This window comes from Hippocampus bargibanti, linkage group LG10 (assembly GCF_051943395.1).
Source record: "Hippocampus bargibanti isolate YZ-2025 linkage group LG10, ASM5194339v1, whole genome shotgun sequence".
Classification (NCBI taxonomy): Eukaryota; Metazoa; Chordata; class Actinopteri; order Syngnathiformes; family Syngnathidae; genus Hippocampus; species Hippocampus bargibanti.
Genome location: NC_142743.1, coordinates 20,965,407 through 20,991,648, shown reverse-complemented (window position 1 = coordinate 20,991,648; position 26,242 = coordinate 20,965,407). Strand labels below are relative to the sequence as shown.

General features: G+C 38.8%; 3 protein-coding genes across 6 annotated transcripts; all 3 read left to right on the top strand.

Annotated features, from left to right (window-relative positions):
* The first annotated feature begins 51 nt into the window (after window positions 1-51).
* vps37a (VPS37A subunit of ESCRT-I) lies at window positions 52-10,410 on the top strand. 2 transcript variants are annotated; one of them, XM_089006394.1, is made up of 12 exons: window positions 52-503; window positions 1,280-1,354; window positions 1,844-1,961; window positions 2,760-2,863; window positions 3,625-3,841; window positions 4,778-4,848; window positions 4,954-5,081; window positions 5,173-5,231; window positions 5,321-5,389; window positions 6,723-6,866; window positions 7,785-7,873; window positions 8,259-10,410. In XM_089006394.1, the coding sequence occupies exons 1-11, from the start codon at window positions 394-396 to the stop codon at window positions 7,863-7,865; spliced, it is 1,176 nt and encodes a 391-aa protein (XP_088862520.1). In that variant the 5' UTR covers window positions 52-393; the 3' UTR covers window positions 7,866-7,873; window positions 8,259-10,410. The 2 variants fall into 2 exon arrangements, with proteins under 2 accessions (XP_088862520.1, XP_088862519.1); XM_089006393.1 differs by having other exon boundaries at window positions 3,622-3,841.
* A 478-nt stretch (window positions 10,411-10,888) lies between these two features.
* nsmce1 (NSE1 component of SMC5/6 complex) lies at window positions 10,889-18,299 on the top strand. 2 transcript variants are annotated; one of them, XM_089006630.1, is made up of 8 exons: window positions 10,889-11,005; window positions 11,265-11,393; window positions 11,869-11,990; window positions 12,894-12,971; window positions 13,100-13,243; window positions 13,454-13,570; window positions 13,677-13,803; window positions 18,160-18,299. In XM_089006630.1, exons 2-8 carry the CDS (start codon window positions 11,288-11,290, stop codon window positions 18,174-18,176), a joined length of 711 nt encoding a protein of 236 aa, XP_088862756.1. In that variant the 5' UTR covers window positions 10,889-11,005; window positions 11,265-11,287; the 3' UTR covers window positions 18,177-18,299. The 2 variants fall into 2 exon arrangements, with proteins under 2 accessions (XP_088862756.1, XP_088862755.1); XM_089006629.1 differs by lacking the exon at window positions 18,160-18,299 and adding an exon at window positions 14,832-14,913.
* caly (calcyon neuron specific vesicular protein) lies at window positions 18,208-26,082 on the top strand. 2 transcript variants are annotated; one of them, XM_089006628.1, is made up of 6 exons: window positions 18,208-18,332; window positions 19,906-20,016; window positions 21,058-21,221; window positions 21,328-21,450; window positions 22,981-23,094; window positions 24,814-26,082. In XM_089006628.1, exons 3-6 carry the CDS (start codon window positions 21,093-21,095, stop codon window positions 25,051-25,053), a joined length of 606 nt encoding a protein of 201 aa, XP_088862754.1. In that variant the 5' UTR covers window positions 18,208-18,332; window positions 19,906-20,016; window positions 21,058-21,092; the 3' UTR covers window positions 25,054-26,082. The 2 variants fall into 2 exon arrangements, with proteins under 2 accessions (XP_088862754.1, XP_088862753.1); XM_089006627.1 differs by lacking the exon at window positions 19,906-20,016 and having other exon boundaries at window positions 18,211-18,332.
* The last annotated feature ends 160 nt before the right edge of the window (window positions 26,083-26,242 follow it).

Genomic DNA, 26,242 nt, shown 5'->3' with positions numbered 1-26,242 from the left:
TCTTTATCTTCGTCGTATTTTGAAAGGACAAACGGGAAGTTACATCTTCAATGATTTGCTGCGACAACCACGTCAAGAAGTTGCTTCTGCGTTTGTGTTGTTTTCCTTTAGCCTGAATAATTTTACGTGGCGGTGACGTTCATTTCTCTCAACGGGGAAAATGATGAAGCAGGAAAACCGGATCGAATGTATTTAATCTGGCACAACACGGCGTGGTGTCTGATTCTGTTCCAGTTGCTATTCAGACAAAACGAGTTGACAGCGTTCTTTACTAGCTAATGGGGTTAGCTACACAAAGCTCCACTTAGCGCTCGTTGTTCAGCTGTTTCGCTTGAGTTTACACCAGACGTTTGTCTTCTATTAGAAAGTTAAGTCTTATTTGGTTGAGAGAGGATGAACTGGCTTTTCCCCATCTCAAAGGGTTCTGGACCTCACACTCCACTAAACAGTCTGCAACAACAAAGACAGCGACAGATTGAGTCTCTGAAATCTGCTCATCCCAGGTAACGTTTAACTGTCACCCGGACAAGCTGGTCGCTGTAAACTCGCCTTTTCATTGTACCAGTGGCATGTGTTGAGGTAATATAATAAACACAATGACGTGGTAGCTTTGTCGCTACATAGAGTACGTGTGACTAATCTGCATTTACCCAGTGCGCATTTAGTTAAAGATGAGCAGCTATCTAACATTGTTTACTTCTGGTTAAAGATAAGTTCGAAGTAGATGTTAGGGCAGGGGCAAATCATTTGACAGTGTCTCTCGGTGCTAATACTGTACTTCCTTGTAGCTCAGCGGGTTTGCTAATCCAGTTGTCAACGGTGGGTGACTGGCGAATTGGCCACGGCTAACATTGGAGTTAACACGAGTTGTATATAGTCCGTCACGTTTTCGTGTATCACTGCCATCTCACGAGTGTTTTGCAACAGTGCATTTTGGGGGTGTTTTCTTTTCTGGTCACGTTTTTAATTATCCTGCGTTGTTTACCGAGCAGATGCAATTTAAAGTTTTTTTTTCTTCAAAATGCGCACACATGGCAGCATGAATTCGGTTTCGTTTCAGGCTCTTGCAAAGCTTGTCGATGAGCTGATTATTTGAATCAGGTGTGTTACCCCCAAAACCCAAAACATGCTGAATGCCGACCATGAAGGAGTAAAGTTTGATTTTCAGTTAGTTTCAGATGCCACTCTGGCTCGTGTACTGTAGGTGCTGAATATTTACGATGGACAGTGGTACCTTGAGTTTAAAGCTCTCGACATGACCGCATCTTTGTATCAACAGCATTGCAGAAATCCAGAAAGATGTGGAATACAGGATTCCGTTTACAGTCAACAACTCCACCATCACTGTTAACATGTGAGTTCACATTTGCAGACTTAGTTATAGATTTAACCATGGTTTCACAGTCACATCAACTAAATAAGATATACGGAAGAGGAATGAGGTTTTTTTATAACTAATACTGGCCTATTAGCAAAGAGGGTCATAAAGGTAAGAGGGTTGATAGCTGATAATACGTAACTATTCAGTTTGGAAATTCCATAGACAGCACATAACCTCTTGCATTGTTTTTTTAGTGCATTAAATACGGAAAAAAAAGTGCGAACAAATGGAACAACTTTAAAGACAAGACTTGTTCCCTAGCAGAGTACAGTAATTCTTTTGTTCTGCCTCATTAGCATCATTCACCAATGTAGTCATGCTAGGATGCTTGTGACAGATGTTACCACATACATGTTAACATAAACTTTTGTAATATCTTGCCTTGTATTGATGTCTAATTTAGAGAGAGATGTATTAAGTTTAATCAAGGTTCAAACTGACACTCAAACCATTCGCCTCCAGTCTTCTACCTCCTCAGTTCCCTCAGGAGAAGCCAGTTGTTAGCATCTACCCTCCTGTTGGTCACCACCTTGTCGACAGCAATAATGGCACTTTGATCACAAGTCCCCTCATCTCTAATGTAAGTATTGCTGGTATATTTGCGAATGGTAAAGCCATTGTTATCGGAATTAGCTCTGAGTTTGATTACTATTTAAACTTAAATAATATTAGAAGTAGAGTTATGGTTTTCCCGATCTGAGCATATGATCGGAAATTGGAGTTTGGGGGTCATCATCTGTATTGTATGAAAGACTATTGTTTTATTAAATCTTCTTAATTTTAAAATTCACAGAGCATCATTGCAGAGATACTGCCAAAATGGTACGGCAATTGCTCAGTTTTTCATGGAGTGAAACCCACTCTGAAACTCAGAGATGGGTAATTTACGTAGTTATGATTTTATTCACTCATCGTCCACCTCTCCATTCTTGTCAGTCTCGTCTTTTTTTTTTTTTACAAAATGAACCAAACTCAAATTGTAACTAGAACAGTCCCTCATGTTATTTTAACAGCATTTCCGTCAATAAAATAAACAGTCTAGAGTAGACATCTATTGTCAGTCTGCATCTATTGTCAGTCCATCATCCCAAAAGGTACCGTTTCTACATATCATGGGCCATCCCTGCAACTGTTCATATGTGGACTACAAAGCGAAACCACACGTTTGTTCTCAACTCATTGCAATGTGAGTTGACAGAAGAGTAGCAAAACAGGCACTGTCAGATGCCATTACTTCTAAGTAATGGCAAAACAAGAAAAACAAAATACAGGGGCTGCTGTAAAGTCAGCCACTCTTACATAGCCGTCTTGATTCTTGATGTCTCAGGACCGAGATGTTGAGTTTATCGTGCTGTTCTTCCGTTCCTTTTTCTTGTAGTTTGGCATGCATTCTGATCTGGGTAAAGTAATTCAAAGTCTGCTGGATGAGTTCTGGAAGAGCCCACCCGCCCTGATGTCCACTGGCCCGTCTGGCTTTCCATAGTGAGTTGGTTCCATTTCTGTGCAACACTTGGTCCGCAGATTGCAAAAGACTATTAACTTAAAAGACAACCTACGTCTCCGGACAAGTTGTGTCCATAATTTGTAAACTGGCTTCAAATGACTTCTACTGAGCGTATTTTACAAATATTCCACCGCATAAAGCTATATTTTACGTTTTAAGACTCGCGCTGAATATTCCAGAAGTCTTGTTTTTGAGATGGTGACGAGTCCTCACCCTACGTCACTGAAGGAACGCCCCTGACCGAAAAAAGACTAAAAAATATCATACTACGTGTTTTGGGTATTTTAGATGCTATAAAACGTTTTTCTGATGTCAGTTAGGAAACAAAAAAGTGATGTCGGTTGTCCTTGAAAAGATAGTATGTTTTTTATTTCACATACTGTTTACCAATTGTTTCAAATAAGGTTTTTGTGTGTATAAAGCATGTCTACAAGGAAACAGTTGCATTAATTGACATGCAAATAAGGGTAATACAGTAAAGTCTCGTTATATCGATATCGGATATATCAATAGTCCCGGTTATATCGATACTATTTCTATGCACGCACGGAGAAAATTACATGCAAACAGGGTCGGATATATCGATAGTCCCGGTTATATCGATATTTTTTCGGACTCCCTTGAATATCGATATAACGAGACTTTACTGTATTTTGTGTAATCTATGTTAACTACCATACTGTATTTTTTTTGATGATGAGTAATTTATTTGTAACGTATTTGATCTGACCCACAGCAGTATGTACAAGCCATCCGGTATCCCTCCTTACCCGACTCAGGGTTATCACTATGGTCCTCGACGTGTTGGGCAAAGTCAGACGCCACCACTACCTCCCTCTGAAGTTGGACCAGCGGTTCATCCTGCAGTTGATGCTGTCCATGGGTCCCCTCGAGGTCCAGCACCTTATGGTCTCATTTCTGACCTGCCCTTGCCTGTACCCGTTGGAGACATACAGGTACAATGATGAAAAAGCTCGTTAGCCCCTACAAATCCCCAAATGTTACATACATTTTGCGGCTTTTTTGCTTAAGGGACAACCAACGCCTCCGGACAAGTTGTGTCCATAATTTGTAAAATCACTTCAAATGACTTCTACTGAGCGTATTTTACAAAGATTCCATGGTATATAGCTATATTTTACGTTTTAAGACTCACACTGAATATTCAGGAAGTCTTGTTTTCGAGTTGATGACGAGTCCGTACGTGACGTCACTAAAGGAACGCCCCTGACCGAGAAAGCGACACACAATGCATTTTGGGTACTTTGTTTGGTCTGAAAACTTTGTGTTGATCCATGTTGATGGCGAAATTAGAAGGAAAACACATAAATAACGCGATGGTGAATTGTTGTGTGTTGCACCAAGACTACTAATTTATTCTAGTTGACACAAATTCCCAGCAGGCAAATCAGCCCATTTCCAATGGAGCTTGGGCGCCATCTTGTGCATTTTCTGGGACGCTACATTGGAGTCCTGACGGCTCGAATTGATACGAAAGGAATTCTTTAATTGATTGCAGAAATTTATTCGTTCCTCTTCAGAACTATTTGAATCATATTCATAACTGGATGAGTAACAAGAAAGCGTCTTGTCCGAATTTGAAGCCATTGTTTTGATTCTAGAGCAAGGCAAAAACGTATTGGCGGGACGTCACGAACAAGGGGGCGGGGCCATCTGAAACTCACCATTTCCGTGGTCATTTTGTAGTTTTGGGACACTTTAACTCATTTTTATTGGCGTTTTGCATTTGACTAAAAATATCAGCCTGCGTGTTTTGGGTATTTTAGATGCTATAAAACGTTTTTCTGATGTCAGTTAGGAAACCAAAAAATGGTGTCAGTTGTCCTTTAAGTGTTTGTGTTCTCATCCATTATCATCATTTGTCTTTTCAGACTGGCCTGAATGGACACATGTATAAGATGCCTGTAATTCCCGAGTCTTTTCCTGAACTCTCTGACTTGAAGTAATTTATTTTCAAGAATTCACACATTATTCAAATACGTTTGTGTGAGCAAAAGTGAAGGATTTATTCTTCTTCTTTTGTTGTCATTGCTACGCCTTTCCCCAGTTCAACTCAACTATCTGACATGTCAGAAAATGAGGATGTTTTACTGAGATTCTTCATGACGCTACCGCAGCTCCAACAAGTCACAAGTGATAAAGAGGAACTGGTCACTAACATTGTGGATATGGCAAGTATGTTCCTCTCCAAACTCTGGATTTTGACTGCTCAGTCAGGCTGGTTAAAGAAGCTTTGGGAAAACCTGTGTATCTAATCCTTTTCTAGAAAGAAATCTGCAGATGGAGCCACAGTTGGAAGGGAAAAGACAAGAAATTATCTACAAGGTTTAATAATATTATTAGAAATACATTTGCTCAAAATTCTCCAATTGCTACTATTTTCCAGCATCTCATATTCCCTCTTGTGTGTTCAGTTTGAACAGTTGAGTCAACTGAAGTTTGCCTTTGAAACAAAGATGCAGAGACAACACGATCTGAGTGAGGTAAACCTCATTGCGTGACTTTCGCGACATTGCAACGCACAACGGGAGTTTAGATTAAACGTACAGTGATACCTTGGCTTACGAACGCTTTAGCTAACAAATTTTCCCTTTCCAAACATTCAATTCGCGAGAATATAATTTTGGCATACGAACTCGTTTTTTGGACTAGTTTTCGGCGGAAGAACACCAAACCATACCATACGTGGTTTGCTATCGAGTGGATTTTTTTGGGACCGAAAAAGACCCTACAACAAAATTACGGTCGAGCAGAAGAAGGAGATCATTGAGAAACACGAACAAGGTGTGCGTTTGTGACTTAGCGTCCCACTGCCAGTATGCTAAATCGATCATTGCTACGTGTGGCTAAGGGTGTTTATGTGTTTTCTAAGCAACCGTCTCAGGCAATAGAAGAGGTTGAAAAACTTCTGTTGATTTGGATTAACAAAAAAGCAGCTCGCAGGGGACTGCGTTAGTGAGGATATTATCACCGAGAAAGCACGGCAACTTAACTCAGATATTATCATGAGGCAACGACATCAACGACCATCACAAAGGCAAATAAAATGAATTATTATACTGTACTGTTTATTTCTTTAATTACAACACAATAGCATATTTATTATGCATAAAATGAGGTATATTTTGTGTAGTTTTAAGGCTTATTTAGTCGAAAATTATGTTTTATGGGGACCTGGAAACGGATTATTGTCATTTTTAATGGTTTCCTGTGGGAAATTAATGTTTGGAAAACACACTTTATGCCTTACTGCGAACCAATTAAGTTCGTAAGCTGTTGTATCACTGTATACTGTACCTGAGATGGTCTAAGTATGACATCCGTACCGTCTCATGTAGTCATTGTCACAAGGACTATGCTCCCCACAGTAATATTCCTTTTAATGTACCTTCCTAAAATTACAACCCTGCAGATGACAACTGTTGTGGCTTTTTTATTACTATGGTGACAATCATAACTTGCGATGTAAACATAAATGAGCAATAATATCCACCCGTCCATTAACTGAATCGCTTAAATAATTAGCTCACATGTTTGACAACACATTCATTGGCAAAACGTCATTGTACAGCGTTCATGCTGTTCATTTGCTTTCACATCAATCACCAAATAACAGAACGAGAAAAAGAACATTGATGCTTAAATGAGAATATCCCTACCTAAGTGAAGCGTAGTACCCCAAACTACTGTATGTATAAATTGTTTGCGACCAATATTACACTTGAACACACTTTGGCTGGCTAAAACGATATCAAATATCTTCCTGTAATTGTACAATTTATACAATACTAATTAAATGTATTTCCTCCACCACAGAGCTGTAGTCTGAGTACTCTTCAGGCTCGGTTAAAGGTTGCAGCTCATCAAGCCGAGGAAGACTCTGAAGAGACCGCCGAAAACTTTTTAGAGGGACGAACTGATATAGATGAATTCCTGACCACCTTCATGGAAAAGAGAACGGTGAGCTAGTCACTCGTCGTAAAAGTCATTGAGGGCCATATTCTCCCATGTGCGTACAAGGGAAAAATAAGACACTTTTGTTGCTGCACAAATTCTCCCATCCATCTAAATCTGTCATTAGATTAGATTAGATTAGACGAGCCTTTATTTGTTTAACAGTGGAGAAGTTTACATTTGCATTTGCCCACCTTTAAGACAGAAACTCACTCTGGTTGAAGCAACCCTACACTTTGGGGTTCCGTGTCAAATAGACTCTAACCCACATTGCTGTGGAAACATTGCTGTCAATGTTTCCACTTTTTCTCCAGAGTGCTTAAAATGGTATAGCCAGTTATGTTCTCCTCTGAAGTTGAATCATCATATGGCCCTACAACTTTAGTGCCGCTTATCAATCAAGGTACACATGCAAATCCAATTTCAATAAAGTTGTGAGTCTTATTTTTTTGTTTTTATTACTTTGTGCTGGTCATCAAATTATGTGTGTATGATAATGTGAGTTACCTGGTCCATGTCCCAAGCAAGGTTGCGCACGATTGATCTATCCCCTTTTTATTGATGGACCACCAAACATGCATTCGGGTCTAAAAACATTTTATTGGATTTCCCAGAGGGGGAAAAAAAACCTCTTTTTCCACTTCAAAGTCTTAGTTATAGTGAGGTGTAGTTCTCACCTGGCAGATCAACAATATCTTATGTAAGGCATTTTCACATTTAGCGTGTGCTAACATTTACAAAATGGATATCAGTGTCATTCAGAAGTTTCAGTAAAACTTGATACCCTGTCATTTGCAGCCGACCTCATAATTCAAAAGAATCACACCTGCTCTATTTTTGCATGAATGCATGGAAATAAAAAGACTCGTGGGCGAATGGGAGAATATCTAAAAATATATTGATTGCATTTTTGTTACTGCACAGCTATGCCACAGCAGAAGGGCGAAAGAGGAGAAGTTGCAACAGTCCATCCACACACATGAACAGTTTCCTACCGCCCACTAGAACACAAGGTACGCCCACGGTGATCTCATTAGAATTTTCTGAAGGAAAACAATTTTGAAGTATGGATGCCTCCAAATTGGGAGAAGCACAAAGTAAGTGAGGGTAAAATTAATTTTGCTTTTGAAAGGATGTTTTGAATGCCAGGGTGCATAATATTCATGTGGGTGTCATTTTACAGTACTGTAATAACATGGAATCGCATTGCTCAATTAAAATACTTCATTTTTAAGTACAAAATATACGGGTATTACTTACCGTAGGATGTCTGATGGGAATCATGATTGCCATTTCCAGCTGTGCGTTTCTAGTGACAAATACGTCTACTGTATTTTAACTGACATTGATATCAGTGACAGCTGAAATGCTTATTTTCACTGAATGATTTCTTCTCAGGTTTAGTGTTCTGTCAGTCAACTGCTGCCAACCAAAACTAAGAAGACATGCGATGATCACCCTTGGTCTACATTGGGCATATATAAATCCAGAAGGCCCCATTTCTGACATCTCAGCTGTAAAACTAAAGTCTGAAAATGTGAGAAGACCATACAGACACAAGTGGAGAAATGGTATTTGCTTTGAGGTCTCTTGACAAATTGCTGAAGTGGAATCGTGTTTTGAGTTCGTATGGTTGCACATACTGTAGGGTGTTTGATTAGTGGTGAGTTGGTGAATGCTTTTGGAAGAAATTGACAGTATTACCGGGATATTTGCTTATATTTTCAATGAAGCAAAAAAAGAAATGCCGTTTTGTGTGTGTGTTTGCCTGTTGGGAGGAGCACTTCTTTCTTTCCTGAGGAAAAAAAAGACAATGGCAATGTGATTGTCCATTGACCTGCCGGTTTTCTGTCATTTGATTTTTGTTTTCCTTTTTTTTTTTCGGAACTTAAAGGACAACCGACGTCTTGGGACAAGTTATGTCCATAATTTGTAAAATGGCTTCAAATGACTTCTACTGAGCGTATTTTACAAAGATTCCACCGCATATAGCTATATTTTACGTTTTAAGACTCGTGCTGTATATTCGGAAGTCTTGTTTTTGAGTTGGTGACGAGTCCTCACATGACGTTACTGAAGGAACGCCCCTGACCGAAAAAAGGACACATTGTAGCAGTCCTTCCATCACGTCAATGCTGTTTTTGGTCTGAAAACCTTGTGTTGCACCAGAAAGAGCCAGAAGAGGGTGTCCAAGCTCCATGTAAGGAATTTACCATCCTGTGGAAACGTCTGATTCATTCCTCACAGGAGCTCGGTGGCCATTTTCTGCCTCTTTTTGGGTGAGACATTTCCCCCCAATGTTGCCTCAAAATGGCACAGAATAAATTAATCGATTGCAATCATGTATGCTTTCCTCTTCAGAACTATTTGAATCATATTCATAACTGGATGTGTAACAAGAAAGCATATTCTCCAAATCTGAAGCCATTGTTTTGATTCTCCAGCAATGCAAGACGTCTTGGCGTGACGTCACGATCAAGGGGGCGGGACCTTCTGAAAATGCCCAATTCGCAGCTAATTTTTTTTGCAGATTTTGGACACTAAGTCATTTTTATTTGTTTTGCATTTGAATAAAAATATCATACTGCATGTTTTGGGTATTTTAGATGCTATAAAACGTTTTTCTGATGTCAGTTAGGAAACATAAAAGTGACGTCGGTTGTCCTTTAATACAGACAAACAAGAACAATCACGTGCAGTGATAATTTCTGCAATTGAATTGTATCTTGTATCTTGAGAAAGACAAATATTGCCCTACGGTCGCCTGGCAAGCTCGGCGAGAGCAACACCCACTAATCAATTCAAGCATTATTGAAAACGAGTGGGCAGAAAGGCAAAACTAAAGTGTTCCATCAGCATGAATAATGTGTTAAAACACTAAGGCATCGCTCTGTTTACACTAATGATTCATTTTACTGTATGTGGTTAATTTATTTCTGCAAGTTAATGCAAACCTCTTTTGAGCAGTGGTCACTGTAGGCCATTCTGCTGAATGGTTGACATGTTCCAATGTGCCCTCACAACCTAAATGCAGATTGGGATTATTATAATTTTAATATGCCCCTGAAATCGGTGTGTGTTATATTTAGGTGAAATGTGTGTCATTCACTTTTGTCAGTACGAGAGCCATTTCTTGCTCGTGTTGAACCAATGTTAGTTGTGCACATTATTCAGCCACGTAGACATTTTGTTTACTCTGATTTTTGTCACATCAGAATACGTACTTAAATCTGTTTAATCCATTTAAATGAGCAAATTAAATCAGAATTTTTGCCTTGGGGGTTTTTAGACTGGTGAATGGACATCACTGACTTTCACTACTCACAGAATTCACCACTGGACAATTAAAGGCTATTGGGCTGAGAATCTGTGTGATAATTTTGATGATTTGTTGAAATTGGATTACACGTTGAATTGCTGCAGTAAAAGTCAGTGACATTGAAAACTGTATTAAAATGTTTATAATGGACTATATTGCAATCAAAGACTTGGACACCTTGTATTATATGTTCTTATTTAATTTGTTAGGCTATTAAAAGCATTTACAATAGCCAACATTTTGATGTTATTAATTACAACAATACATTCACATACACTCACTGAATGTGTATTCCTTTGCATTAGATCATGGTATCAAAGTCAAGGCCCGGGGGCCAAATCCGGACCGCCACATCATTTTGTGTGGCCCAAATGAGCAAATCGGGTCGACTGTCATGATCCTTGTTAGGTTCTGTACCGAAATGTCAAATTGTCAGGGGCAAGAAATAACGTTTAGATTTTAAATCGGCCCTCGAAGTGGCCCACGACGAAAAATGAGTTTGACACTCCTGCATTACATCATCTCAGATGAGCTTGGGTCCAGTGAAAATGACCTTCAGCATTCTCGAGTTTGTTGATACAGTTGCAAGAAAAAATGTGATTGTGATCTTGAATATTTTTCTGATGCGGCAGACCTTGTATTTTTAATGTAGGCTACAGAAAATAATTGAAAAGAAATACTGTCGTGTTTTCTCCACCTTGTCGAATTGCGCAATTCTACTCCGGAACAGCAGGTGGCGTCATGAAGAAATCTGTTGCAACAGCAGCCGTGGAGTCAAAAGTTCAAAGTGGACGAGTGCGGAAGTCGAGGAGGTGATTTGAAGCTGGTAATGTTTTTCCTTCTTTAAAATGATATAAAGTTTTGCAAACGACGACAATAGCAACACAATCGAATTTTTATGTCATTAAAATACTTGAATATTATTGAAAAACTTGAATGTATAACTTGTAAACCATGTATAACTTTACCCGATGGAACTGGCGTTTTCACCTGAAAGAAGCTACCTCTTCGTGAACTCGTTTGATTTATATCATTGTACGTGAAACTGCAAAAAGATTGAAATTACATTGCAATATTTTCTCCAGAATCTCAAGAACTGTGCCACCAGATGAACGACAGTCACAGACGATTCTTGCAGGCGCTGATGCGCAGCGGCATTGTTGATGAACATAGTGCAAAACAACTCCATCGCCTTTGTTGCAGAGTACACAATGGTGAATTACTGTGCAACAACCAGACTTTACTTACACATGATGCCCGTGTTATCCTTTCCATAAATTGCTCTTAGTCCAAGTCAGTGTTTCTTAACCTTGTGAGATATACCGAACCCAGAAAATTCATATGCACATTTACCGAGCCATTCATTAGTGAAATACTGTATAACAATATGTTTTTCGTGATTAAAAAACTCATGTACAGCATTAAAAAGAGAAAAGGAGTAAATACAGTTTCACGTCATAATCATTTATACTAAAGTGTCCTTGAGAGTATTGAAATAGTTTTAAATACAATGTAAATACAGAAAAAAACTGCACAAAATGAAAGAACTTCTCTTCTCTAAACGATCTACCGATCAATATTTATTTAAGAGCCTAGCACTATCCAGCAAAAAGTTGTGTCTTGTAAAAAATCAAACCATGGGGATATAATTTCACATGGCTCTTATTGTTGGTTTTGCTCCGTTTCCAGTGTCTTACTCCCCAGACCGCCTTGATGACTATATCAATACCATCAACTCTAATTTGGAGCCCATGTTCATGCAAATTAGAAAAGGAATGTGTGAAAACAGCGGTGTGCAGCACTATGCTTTGGTAAGTGATGTTTATCGCAGTATTGACCAGATGTCTATCATTGTTCCAACAATGTGTAGGATTATTTTCACCTGTCAGAAGTCTATTCAAGTTTACATAAAGGAAGCTTTGGTTATACGTGAGTCATTCAAAGGTCTAAAAATGCTGCAGACCCATTTCGTAATTGAATATGTTCTTTGTAACAAATGTAACTGATTTGTGTTTAGCAGTAAAATATAATCAAGATCAAGTAAGACCTTTCAACTTTAGGTCTCCAATATATTTTCGGCCATTTTTTTATATGGATGCTAATTTACCAGAGTAATGCCAATGTATTTCATACTTGGATGACACATTTTGTTTCTGATTGCAAAGGACCGATCACACTTAACCGCCCCTTCTGCAGTTTCTCCGTATTGGGTTCGTCTAGTCTATATTGATAAGCATCATTAGGCTTGATTCAGTTGATTTCTGGTGTATTTAATGTTTCAGAAATTGAAGGGACCAGTCAGTGCATTTTATAAATTTACACCAGATTTCAGATAGACTCATCTGTTGTGTATTTAATTTTTTTTGCCGATATAATTATTAACAGCCAAGAGGTGGTATTCATTTGCCATAAAAAGGCAAACACAGTTATACATGTCAAAAGTTTGAATTAAGGTATGTTTCTATTGAACAGCTTTTAAGATGTGTTAAATATTAATGGCTTTTTTTTCTTGGGCAAGAGACATTTGTTTTTAAAATTCTAACAAAGTGCATAAGGCTCCCGGTCTCAACTTTTTAAACAAGTAAATGATTCACAATTAAGCTATAATTAATAAATATTTAGACATAAATGTTGTTGTTGCATATAATACCATCTTGCAGGGTTGTTAATGTTACGGGATTGTTCACATTGACCCTGATACTATTTCTGTCCAGGTTAACATGATTGAAACGGATGTCTCCAGAATGACGTCTGACTACGCCAATCATGAACTGGCGATTTTCCAGAAAATTGTGCGTTCACTTATGTACACTGGCATGATTTCCTGCAATACATTTTACACATTTTAACCAAAGTAACACAAAGATGACCAAACCCACTCTTGAGCATTTGTTGACAAATGTGCGCTGTTCTTCTTAAGATGGACCTGGTCATCGATTCGGACACTGGCAGTGCCTTCTCCACTGAAATTCTCAATTGTGCCAACACGCTGTCCAAAAAAACAAAGAAGAAAGACACGGAACTGTTGCTAAATCGACTTGTACATGACAAGTGGCTCATTGAGGTAGGAAAACCACCAATTTCAACTGCCGGCATTGCTCTTTGCAAGGTGTTTTTTTTAATACCAGAATATGGTACAAGTAATACCGGTTTCCTTTCTAAAGGCAGACATTTTGTTGCAGGTCATGTTTTGATTCATTTTGGCAATAAATTTGTGTTAATCGTGTTAAAGAACACAGAAATACACTTTGGGAGGTGCTTTTTTTCCATACAGAAAGATGGTGAATACTGCTTGTCCACCAGGTGTATCATCGAGATGGGCCAATACATTCGCACTGTGTATCAAGACCAGGTCAAAGTGTGCCGCATCTGTTGCAACATTGTCTTCCAGGTACACTCCTGAGAAATAACAGAGTATTATTAAAACTCTTCTAAACTAATCTTGATACTTTTGTGTCAAACCACTAAGAAAAAAAAACTCTTAATTTCATTTTCAGAGCCAAACTTGTGAAAATCCTTCTTGTGGCATCAACATACACAACCCATGCATGGCGAGATTCTTCCGAGGAGCGACTGAGCCTCGATGCCCTGCTTGTAATGACTTATGGCCTCATGAGGTCCCTGGTATGTTGTCGCTTTTTTTTCCACACCTTTCTCTCTCCCACCAACACAAGGGGGGGGTACTTTATCAGTACCTAAAGATAAAAAAAAATAGACAGACAGTGATACCTCAGCTTACGAACGTAATTGATTCCCAGAAAGTGTGGCGAAAGGTTCGTCTGCCAAACATTTATTTCCCATAAGAAACCATTAAAAATGAGAATAATCCGTTCCCAAGTCCCCATAAAACATAATTTTCTACTAAATAACCCTTAAAACTACACAAAATATACACATTTTATGTATAATAAATATGCTATTGTATTGTAATTAACGAAATAAACTGTACATTATAATGAAGTCATTTTATTTACCTTTTTGATGGTCGTTGATGTAGTTGCCTCTTGGTGATATTTGAGTAAAGTTTCCGTGATTTCTCGGCGATAATACCCTCACTCACACTGTCCCCTGCTAGCTGCTTTTCGTTAATCCAAATCAACATAAGTTTTTCAACCTCTTCTATTGCATGAGAGAACTGCTTCGACAACACAGAAACACGCTTAGCCACACGGAGCAATGATCGACTTAGCATACTGGTACTGGGACGCTAAGTCCCACAAACGCACACCTCGTTCGTGTTTTTCGGTGATCTCCTTTTTATGCTCGACCGTAATTTTCTTTTGTGTCCTTTTCTGCTTAACACTAGCCTGTGGTGTGGTCTTTTTCAGTCCCATCATTGCAAAAGTACTCAACTCGATAGCAAACCACATCTGCACTGAAAGCGGGTGTGGAAAACTAGTCCGCCAGCCACCGTGGCGCTGTTCGACCGTGTGGTTTGGTGTTCATCCAGCAAAAACTAGTCCGCCAGCGACCGTGGCGCTGTGTGGTTTGGTTAATCCGCCGAAAAGTAGTTCGTATGCCAAAATTATATTCTCACAAATGTAATGTTCATCAGGTGAAATGTTTATGAGCGAAAGCGTTCGTAAGCCGAGGTATCACTGTACTGCTATATTTTCCTTTCTTCTAAAACCACAATGTTTTCTGAATTTCAGCAATCGAGGACAGTCTGTCTGAATCCAGCAAATGAAGGCTCAGGATCATGTTTGTGCAAAATAAAGTCTATTTTTAAATGAACACTATAATATTTGTTATGCATTAATCAAGATAATTCATCTGGATTTTGTAGCACCTTCAAAAGTTACCATATATTCCGGTGTGTAAGAGGCACCGGAGTATAAGGCGCACTCCCAATGAATGGTGTATTTTCAAACGTTTTCATTACACCAGACAATAAGGCGCACCTTCATTGGATGACATGTTTAAAGGACAACCGACGTCTCCGGACAAGTTGTCCATAATTTGTAAAATGGCTTCAAAGGACTTCTACTGAGCGTATTTTACAAAGATTCCACCGCATATAGCTATATTTTATGTTTTAAGACTCGTGTTGAATATTCCGGAAGTCTTGTTTTTGAGTTGGTGACGAGTCCTCACGTGACGTCACTGAAGGAACGCCCCTGACCGAAAAAAAGGACACATTTTAGCAGTCCTTCCATCACGTCAATGCTTGTTTGGTCTGAAAACCTCGTGTTGCACCAGAAAGAGCCAGAAGAGGGCGTCCAAGCTCCATGTAAGGAATTTATCAGCCTGTGGAAACGGACTGATTAATTCCTCACAGGAGCTCGGTGGCCATTTTCTGCCTCTTTTTGGGTGAGACATTTCCCCCCAATGTTGCCTCAAAATGGCACGGAATAAATTCTTTAATTGATTGCAAACATGTATGCTTTCTTCTTCAGAACTATTTGAAGCATATTCATAACTGGATGCGTAACAAGAAAGCATATTCTCGAACTGGGGGCGGGACTTTCTGAAAATGCACAATTCGCAGCTCAATTTTTTGCAGATTTTGAACACTAAGTCATTTTTATTGGTGTTTTGCATTTGACTAAAAATATACTGCGTGTTTTGGGTATTTTAGTTGCTATAAAATGTTTTTCTGACGTCAGTTAGGAAACGTCAGTTGTCCTTTAATGAATTGTAATAACCTTGCTCACAATTCACAACAAGGAGGTTTCAATTGTCTTTTTGAAGGAATTTATCAGCCCGTTTCCACAGGCTGATAAATTCCTTCCATGGAGCTTGGTCACCCTCTTGTGGTGGCTTTTTGGTGACACACGAGGTTTTCAGACCAAACAAGTACAGCAAAATACATTGACGTGATGGAAGGACTGCTACAATGTGTCTTTTTTTTTGTCAGGGGCGTTCCTTCAGTGACGTAATGTGAGGACTCGTCACCAACTCAAAAACAAGACTTCCGGCATATTCAGCGCGAGTCTTAAAACGTAAAATAGAGCTATATGCGGTGGAATGTTTGTAAAATACGCTCATTTGAAGTCATTTGAAGCCATTTTACAAATTATGGACACAACTTGTCCGGAGACGTCGGTTGTCCTTTCAGCTCCCTCTTGCAGTCTTTCAATAAGCTCATCCAGATCACTGCATCTCTCCCCCTGCACTGTCTCTGGCAGAATGTCACTGATATGAAAATGTTTGAAGATTCTGCAGGTCACAGAGGTCACATGATATCTGTTCCTAGGTCAAAGGGAAGTATGAGGATGAGTGCTCCCTGATAACTAGCCTTTGACCCCCCCCCCCCCTTGCCCAACTTTAAGTGTTTTCTTTGAAATTATCACCACTAACTTGACAATACACACGAGTGCCCGAACCTCGAAGGAAAAGATAAAAACACATCTATTAAGCTGCAATTAACTCATTCACTGCCATTCACAAATGTATTCGGGAATTTAAAATATGATGTAGAGCGCCATTCACATATTTGTTTGGGTTTAGTTTTTTTTTCTTGTTTGGGTGACGATAACACGCTGGCCATGACCTCTGGCAATTTTTCACCTTCCACAAGGGGGCAGCATTTCCCTTTTTCAATATGTTTGTATTGCGTTGTATTTTGGATCATCATGTATTTGGACCCTCATTTCAAGCTCAGATAACACCAGACCCATATAATTTAGGAATTAACTCCTTTTTTTCTGATGAAAGTAGAGTCTTGGGTTTCTTACACATTGAATGTTTATGTTGTCCTGAAACTCAATGTTCTGTGGGTCCTGGAATTCGAGTGACAATGACAAACACCCTGGCACTGGAGTGGACACATTTCTGCCGATCAGGCAGTGAATGAGTTAAAAAAAAACGGCCGGGGGCAATTCTAAGAGACATTTTCAGCACAATATGCAATACCACAGGTTCCAAAGGAAAAATATACATGATGATAAATAGCTGGTATGGTCACAATAAACTGAAGGTGCATCCATTTACCACCGTACTTATTGGTTTACATTTCATTATTTGATATAATAATGATGTATTTGGAATATTTAAAACACAGAACTGAGAAAATACGTCGCAATGCTCCTTTAGTGTCATACTTAGTTTTTTTTTTTTCATTGCATTATCAAATATTTTCTGGAATATCACACATCTTGATTGACAGAGTTTTTTTTATGGGTACCCTAGTTGATTCTTGATTGACAACTAGTTACAATTAATAACAATAATACATTTCATTTATAAGCACCATTCGAAACTCTCAGTCACAAGTTTTTCTCTGGGTGAGCAGCGGCAAATAGATGGAATGCTAGCTATCTTATAGATAGCTAGCTAGATAGCTAAAGATCCATACAGCTGACACCTAGCTAGCCAGTTAGATAGCTAACAGATTGCTAATAGATAGCTAGCCATACAGCATCGATTCAATAACTTCTCAGTGGATAGTCTTATTATTGTTATTATTACTATTATTATTATTATTATTATTATTATTATTATTATTATTATTATTATTATTATTATTATTATTATTATTATGTCTCTGAAAGTGCTCTGTGATACTCTGAGCACCAATCCAGTGTGTGATCTGCCTTTCATTAGCTGATGAATGTTGCTATTGTCACCAAATCTGAAGGCTTTTCAAATTAAAAGTTGAAATTATTATTATATTAGCTATCTAACTAGCTTCAGAGAGATGGTAAATTAGAGCAACGTTAGCATTTTTTGTTAAAGCTAGCGATTGCAGCCTGCTATCTATTTGCTATCTAGCTGGCTAGATAGCTATATATTAGCTGTTTATTAGCTCGCTAGCTAGCTTTCTATCAATTTGAGTTCCGGGTTGAGTGAACGCTGGCGCGTGTGGCTGCCGCTGCTCACCCACAGAAAAACTGATCCTGTGACTGTAAAGTGACCTTGAGAGTTTTGAAAGGCGCTTTAAAAATCAAATGTCTTATTATTATTATTAAAAGTATGAATGCTGCTTATATTTTAATTAAAGTGTATTATGATGTAATTGCATTGCTGACTTTTCTTAAGATGAGTCTCAAAGCTGAATTCATATTCAACTTCCGGAAATTGCCGCAAGCTTGATGTCATGCGCAATGCGCTCTCAACCCATCACCACGGCAACCATCTTTCGAAACCAAATCCCTGGCAGCATCAGTGGCGTGCGATCACCTCAGCTTGCCCACAGAGCAGAGATATCCGCAGTAAGTCAATTATTTTTTTCTCTTCTGTGTTCTCAGGATGAAAAATAGACACTGGAATGTTACAGCTCAACATGTATGCTACAATCTCGTATCGTTTTCATTGATTAGTGCAGGTCAGACATCATTTATCTTCTCGGTGACACACACTGGACCTTTATCGATACTGACAGTCTTTTTTTTCCCCTCTGGTTTTGGCTGCAATTGGATCCGTTAGAGGAACTGCATTGTCACATCGCACTGAAGGAAATTAAAACAAACAAGCGCGTTTCAATGTTATTTGGCAGTCCTACACGTCCTCATGTGGATTTGCTGTTGCGTTGAGCCTCTTTTGTCTGACTGCACACCTCCTTTTGTGTGGTCATGAAGCTTCAATGTTGCAAGTTCGGATTTGTATGAGCAATCAACCTCAACTTGTAGCGTACAAAACATTCACACAGTTGGTGGGATTTTGAAAACATTTCTTTTCATCGACATAATTTATATCATCAGTCAAGTGTTGTTTTTTTTTAAAGGACAACCGACATCTCCGGACAAGTTGTGCCCATAATTTGTAAAATGGCTTCAAATGACTTCTGAGCGTATTTTACAAAGATTCCACCGCATATAGCTATATTTTACGTTTTAAGACTCGTGCTGAATATTCCGGAAGTCTTGTTTTGGAGTTGGTGACGAGTCCGGACGTGACGTCACTGAAAGAACGCCCCTGACCGAAAAAAAAGGACACATTGTAGCAGTCCTTCCATCACGTCAATGCTTGTTAGGTCTGAAAACCTCGTGTTGCAGCAGAAAGAGCCAGAAGAGGGCGTCCAAGCTCCATGTAAGGAATTTATCAGTCTGTGGAAACTGGCTGATTAATTTCTCGCAGGAGCTCGCTGGCCATCTTCTGCCTCTTTTTGGATGAGACATTTCCCCCCAATGTTGCCTCAAAATGGCACGGAATAAATTTTTTAATCGATCGCAAACATGTATGCTTTCCTCTTCAGAACTATTTGAATCATATTCATAACTGGATGAGTAACAAGAAAGCATCTTTTCCGAATCTGAAGCCATTGTTTTGACTCTCGAGCAAGGCAAGACGTCTTGGCGTGATGTCACGAACCGGGGGCGGGACTTTCTGAAAATCCACAATTTGCAGCTCAATTTGTTGCAGTTTTGGCACACTTTTAAATCATTTTTATTGGTGTTTTGCATTTGACTAATAATATCTGCCTGTGTGTTTTGGGTATTTTAGATGCAATAAAACGTTTTTCTGATGTCAGTTAGGAAACAAAAAAATTGTGCCGCTTGTCCTTTAAATGTAATTTAACAGCTCTGCTATTCGGCACCTATGTTGTCAGCTCTGTGAAATTGAGCATTTGCTTGAGCCTCGCAGATTTTTATTTTTTTTTTGTCATAACAGATGCTAATCAGGTTGATTCATCGCTCTCACACTTTTCTCCCAACACCCACACACACGATGAGAACATTGGATTACTGTATTTGAGTCATGGCCTCCCTGTGTTTCTGCCCACTCCATGTGATTTGATTTTCTATCCTACGATGGATTTGACCGACAAACGCTTCGCGATTCAAGCCACAGATTGATTTGTCAGACCGAACTGGCCGACGTGGGACGTCTACGTGCCCAAAGTGCATATTTACACCGCCGGCGGAGCCGATGCATCACTCGGGTGGCGTGTCATTAGTGAGTCAGCACAGCTGTGGGCCAGTGGGCTCGAGATCGTTACACTGCAAATTACCTTAGAATGACTCATTATCCCTTCCTGTCACATTTGGATGATCACTAGCGAGAGAAAAAGACATGCTATCAATGAGAACCACGTTAAACAGAGAAGACGACGCTTTGAATGAAACTGCCAGATGAGGCAAAGCATTTGAAAAACTTTGGAATGATGATGTCATTGAAATGTAGATTGCTAATTTCCCCATTGTGGGACTATTAAATGCTATCTGATTTTATAATAATACATTTCATTTCTAAGCGCCGTTCAAAACTCTCAAGGTCTTATTACAGTCACATGACCACTTTTTCTGTGGGTGAGCAGCGCCGCCGTTCACTCAACCCCGAATAACTCAAACAGATAGAAAGCGAGCCAGCTAGCTAATAGCCATATATCTAATAGATACTCAGCTAGATAGCTATCCAGTGAGTCAGACAGCTAATAGCTAGCTAGCTAAATAGCCATCCAGAGAGACAGACAACAGATAGCTAATAGATAATAAATAGCAAATAGCTAGCTAGCTAGCTAGGCGTTGAGCATTCACTCGACCCGGAATAACGCAAATAGATAGAAAGCTATCTAGCTAATAGATCAGAATCAGAATCAGAATCATCTTTATTGCCAAGTATGTAGAACACACAAGGAATTTGTTTCCGGTAGAACACGCTGCACTAGTATCATCAGTATCATACAGTTCCATTTTGGGCTACTGTTCAAAGAGTTAATGGCTTTGGGGAAGAAGCTGATAGCTAGCTAGATAGCCAGCCAGCTAATACTGTCGTATATAATTCAGTATAGTATAGTATGCGAAATGAAGGCACGCGTTTCAAGTGACCTAATTTTGATTCTGAATAGTTACTTGTGAAACTATGGCCTGCACTTGACTGGTGACCAGTAACTGCAAAAACAACAAAACACAAACGTTCCTCTCGTCATGTTAACTTTGATAAAATTGATATTGTGCCCATCCCTCACATCTATTTGTTTGATTCATTCTCCCTAAGTCTTAGTTGCCTGTCCCACCCGCAACACTGCAGCCATGGTGAAGCTGGGCACCAATCTGTCCGATAAACTGGAAAAACAGCCGTCTGGAGACAATGGCTTCGAGAACATCCCCCTCATCACGCCCCTCGAGGTCAGCCAGCTCCAACAGTCTTTTGCAGAGAAGGTAAGTCCGGCCTTACTTGATAATGTTCCGCACATTGCAACGTTGCAGATGGAGTCGTCGGATTGCATTTTGCTTTATTTTCCGTGCATCCTTTTTCCCGCCTCAGGTTATTGTGAAGACGGCGACTCACGACCAACTGCAGCAGCAGCAGAAGAAGAACAAGTTGTTCATTCCCAGCGTTGAGAAGCTAAACGTCAACTTTTACAAAGATGTCTCAGACAGAGCCAAGGTACACTAGTTTGGATTTAGATAAATTAGACAAATGCTTTTAAAAACATCTTCCAAGGAACAACAAAACAAGATCAACTTGTACTTTTGGATTTTGTAGCTTTTGATGTGTTTAATTTTGGTGGAAAGATGGTCGATTTTACGTGGCCTCACCCTTTAGTGAGACTTTATTTACTGTAGATACTTCATAATTGTAAAGGATTGCAGTTGCACTAAAAGTTACAGGTATTACCGCATGATAAGGTATACCTAAAAGCGTTCAATTTTTTCAAAAGCTGACCATTCTTTTTATAATCCAGTGTGTTTTATATATGGAAAACATTATAAAATATGTCATTTGTTGAAGTTGCACTTTGTAATCCAGTGCGCCTTATGGTCTGGAAAATAACTGTGCCATATTTTCCGGATTACAAGACCTAATATAAAGCCAAAATCCTTTGGGTTACATACATATACACATATATATATATATATACACACTCACACACACACACACACACACACACACACACACACACACACACACACACACACATATATATATATATATATATATATATATAGATAGATAGATCAGGGGTGTCAAAGTCATTTTTTGCCGCGGGCCACATTGTAGTTATGGTTTCCTCTCGAGGGCCGTTATGAATTTGGGGAACCCATTAGAATGTTTAAATCCCTTCAAATATTACATATAGAGCACACAGCAAATTAATGAATAACTCGTTTTCAAATCTGAATTCAAGAATAATGACTTTTATTGTGGTTGACATCCAAAAATATGAAATTTTGGCTCAGGTTTTAGCAATCATCATGGAATTTAACAAGTTTGATTTGCTTTCGCGGGCCGAAAAAAATGATGTGGCGGGCCGGATTTGGCCCGCGGGCCTTGACTTTGACACCTGTGATATAGATAGATAGATATATGTGTATATATATATATGTCTGTATATATGTGTGTGTATATGTATATATATATATATATATATATCTATATATATATATATATATATATATATATATATATATATATATATATATATATATATATATATATATATATATATATATGTGTGTGTGTATATGTATCTGTATATATATGTGTATATGTATCTGTATATATATGTGTATATGTATCTGTATATATATGTATCTGTATGTATATATACGTGTATTTGTGTGCGTGTGTATATATTTATATATATATTTGTGTGTGTATATATATATATATATATATATATATATATATATATATATATATATATATATATATATATATATATATATATATATGTGTGTATATATATGTATATATTTTGACATTTATATTTGGGAATTATATTTTTTCATTCATTGAAAATGCACCATTCATTGGGGGTGACCCTTATAGTCCGGTGCGAGTGATACACCGGAAAATACGATACTTCTTCTTTTCCTTTCGGCTTTTCCCTTCAAGGTGTCGCCACAGCGAATCAGTGTCCTCCATAATTGAGAATATATATATACTCAGTGTGTGTCTGCATGTTTTCATCAGATCACGGGCCTGATCCTCATCATGTTGGCCTTCCTAACCAGCCTCCTCCTCCTGCTCATGTACAAAGCCATGTGGTATGACCGTCTTACCTGCCCTTCGGGTTTCATCCTTCAGGTACAGAACACACACAAGAGTACCTTATTAAGTCATTCTGTGTAAAGCAGACTTTATACTTGTATAAAACAGAACGTGGCTCATCTGGCAACATGTTTAACACCCTCACATCCGTGGCCCTTGTGTAGAATTTTCATGACATCGGAGCAGGAAAGTCATTACCTCCCTAACAACACCTCGGGGCTATTGTGTATCAAGGCAGTACTGACAGATCTTTTTTTTGGGGGGGCGGGGGTCAGGCAGTGGCAGAGATGTCTGCCTGTGAATCGGCGCAGTCTTTAATTGGGGCTGAGCGTGACGAAACTGTGATTAAAGGCTTAGTTATGAGGGGACAGCAGGGAAGAAGGAATGGGGAAGCTTTGAAGTTTGTTGTCGGATACAGTTGCATTAATCCCAGCTAATGCGTCGCTCGACACGTGAAGATGCGCAACTGTAAGGATCAAGAAAAAAAGACAATTGCAAACTCCTTGCTGTGAATTGTGAGCAAGGTTATTACAATTCATTAAAGGACAACCGACGTCACTTTTTTGTTTTTTAACTGACATCAGAAAAACGTTTTATAGCATCTAAAATACCCAAAATACGCATTATGATATTTTTATTCAAATGCAAAACATCAATAAAAATGACTTAAAGTGTCCAAAATCTGCAAAAAAATTGAGCTGCGAATTGGGCATTTTCAGAAAGTCCCGCCCCCAATTCGTGACGTCACGCCAAGACGTCTTGCATTGCTGGAGAATCATAACAATGGCCTCAGATTCGGAGAATATGCTTTGTTGTTACACATCCAGTTATGAATATGATTCAAATAGTTCTGAAGAGGAAAGCATACATGTTTGCAATCGATTAAATAATTTATTCTGTACCATTTTGAGGCAACATTGGGGGGAAATGGATCACCAAAAAAGAGGCAGAAAATGGCGACCGAGCTCCTGTGAGGAATGAATCAGCCCGTTTCCACAGGCTGATAAATTCCTTATATGGAGCATGGTCGCCCTCTTGTGGCTCTTTTTGGTGCAATATGACGTTTTCAGACCAAACAAGCACAGCAAAATGCATTGACGTGATGGAAGGACTGCTACAATGTGTTCATTTTTTTTCGGTCAGGGGCGTTCCTTCAGTGACGTCAAGTACGGACTCGTCACCAACTAAAAAACAAGACTTCCGGAATATTCAGCGCGAGTCTTAAAACGTACAATATAGCTATATGCGGTGGAATCTTTGTAAAATACGCTCAGTAGAAGTCATTTGAAGCCATTTTACAAATTATGGACACAACTTGTCATTGTCGGACGGGGGTTAATAGACGTCGGTTGTCCTTTAAAAAATGAAATAAAGTAATTGAAACAAAAAAAGATTAGAACTGAAACAAAAAAAATAATAATAAAAAAAGATAACTAACTGAAATATCTTCATTATTAAACAGTAAGATTTTTTTTAATGGGAATATCCATCTTTGTCTTGCAGAGTTGCTAGAAAAAAACAAAACCCGAACAAATTCGGGAATGGCACTCTACGTCATATTTTCAAATCCCGAATACATTCGCGAATGGCAGTGACTGAGTTTATCAAAAATTATCTTGGAGCCTACAGGCTAACATGACATTTGGAACGTTTGCACATCAAAAGTTGCGGAATAACACTGTAAAAAAAGGAAAACATATCAAAGACAGGGTTCAAACATGGGCATCGTTCACACTGTTGTTTCTGCGGGAACAGCAGAGGCACTGCACTCCGGCCGCTGTGGGCATGTTCTCCAGTGAGCAGCAGAATCCAGCGGACATCCAAGGCAGCACCAACCTTGGTCTTTACGCCGCCCTCAGCCGTCTCAACCAAGTCAAGAGCGCAAGGTCCGAAATACCGTCACCATGGTTGCCGGTCATCAGAGCGCTAAAAAATACAGATGCCATCAAACGTGACATCCAGACAGTCAGAGGTGAACGAGAGAGAGAGGAATGAATGTTTGTGTGCTTTTTTTTTTCTCCTCGTCGGTCAGTTCGACAGGCTTCAATGCATCCCATAATCAAATTGTGTGCGTGCGTACGTGTTAGTTAGACAGTGTGGTGCGAGGCAAGAATGTTATGACAATGGTGGAAAAGGCCATTTGCAGTTTCACTTTGTTGTGACCTAACTTCCGTGTGCAGCGCTTAAAGGACAACCGACGCTTCCGGACAAGTTGTGTCCATAATTTGTAAAATTACTTCAAATGATTTCTACGGAGCGTATTTTACAAAGATTCCACGGCATATAGCTATATTTTACGTTTTAAGACTCGCGCTGAATATTTCACAGTTTGCAAGGGGGCGGGACCTTCTGAAACTCTGCATTTCCGAGGTCATTTTGAAGTAGTTTTGGGACACTTTAACTCATTTTTATTGGTATTTTGCTTTTGACTAAAAATATCAGCGTGCGTGTTTTGGGTATTTTAGATGCTATAAAACGTTTTTCTGATGTCAGTTAGGAAACAAAAAAATGGTGCCGGTTGTCCTTTAAACTCACTACTTATCCAAAATTGTGGGTCATGGTGGAAGATTGAAGGTGACACGTTTTATCCAATTTTGCATCATTTGCTGTCATTATGAAACTTACCCTTAAATACAAAATGTGTGCGTGTCAGAATTGACTGTTTTGGCCCAGGCAAGAATACTTGTCATTTTATCCATCGTACATAAGAAAATAAATGTCTTGTTGTGTGTTTTTTTTTTTATTAGAATGTGTCTGATGTAGCTAGCATAACATGTTTTCTATCCTGCCAATAATATTTTCTGTTATTTACATATACAATTGTTATTCATTTGGAATATTGACATTTATAAATATATTTCTGGTGTTGTAAAATGGAATTAACGTCACCCTTTTCTAAATTCTCTATTTCAAATCTGTGCGTGCGTGTAGGAGTGTTACATTACAGCACAGCTTGTCCTTACATCACACCAATATGCCTGTATCGTTTTGCATGGATATAAATGATTAAAAAAGAAAAATCAATCATATGTTTCACTTCTTTATCTGTGTTCCTCTGAAACGATTCAAAGGAGACATTGGAATTCATTTGTGCTTGATTTCCCCATTGTGGGACTATTTAAGGCGTTCTGATTCTGATTTCTGGAAGTTAGCTGTTCTAAAACTAAACAATTATTGGGCTTTT

Bases quoted from the DNA above. Each gene is read 5' to 3' on its own strand.
- vps37a (XM_089006393.1), top strand. From the start codon at position 394: ATGAACTGGCTTTTCCCCATCTCAAAGGGTTCTGGACCTCACACTCCA. The intron at 504-1,279 runs GTAACGTTTAAC...TTGTATCAACAG, and splicing joins CTGAAATCTGCTCATCCCAG to CATTGCAGAAATCCAGAAAG. The intron at 5,082-5,172 runs GTATGTTCCTCT...ATCCTTTTCTAG, and splicing joins TAACATTGTGGATATGGCAA to AAAGAAATCTGCAGATGGAG.
- nsmce1 (XM_089006629.1), top strand. From the start codon at position 11,288: ATGAACGACAGTCACAGACGATTCTTGCAGGCGCTGATGCGCAGCGGC. The intron at 11,394-11,868 runs GTGAATTACTGT...CTCCGTTTCCAG, and splicing joins TTGTTGCAGAGTACACAATG to TGTCTTACTCCCCAGACCGC. The intron at 11,991-12,893 runs GTAAGTGATGTT...ATTTCTGTCCAG, and splicing joins GTGTGCAGCACTATGCTTTG to GTTAACATGATTGAAACGGA.
- caly (XM_089006627.1), top strand. From the start codon at position 18,218: ATGCGCAATGCGCTCTCAACCCATCACCACGGCAACCATCTTTCGAAA. The intron at 18,333-21,057 runs GTAAGTCAATTA...ATTCTCCCTAAG, and splicing joins ACAGAGCAGAGATATCCGCA to TCTTAGTTGCCTGTCCCACC. The intron at 21,222-21,327 runs GTAAGTCCGGCC...TTCCCGCCTCAG, and splicing joins AACAGTCTTTTGCAGAGAAG to GTTATTGTGAAGACGGCGAC.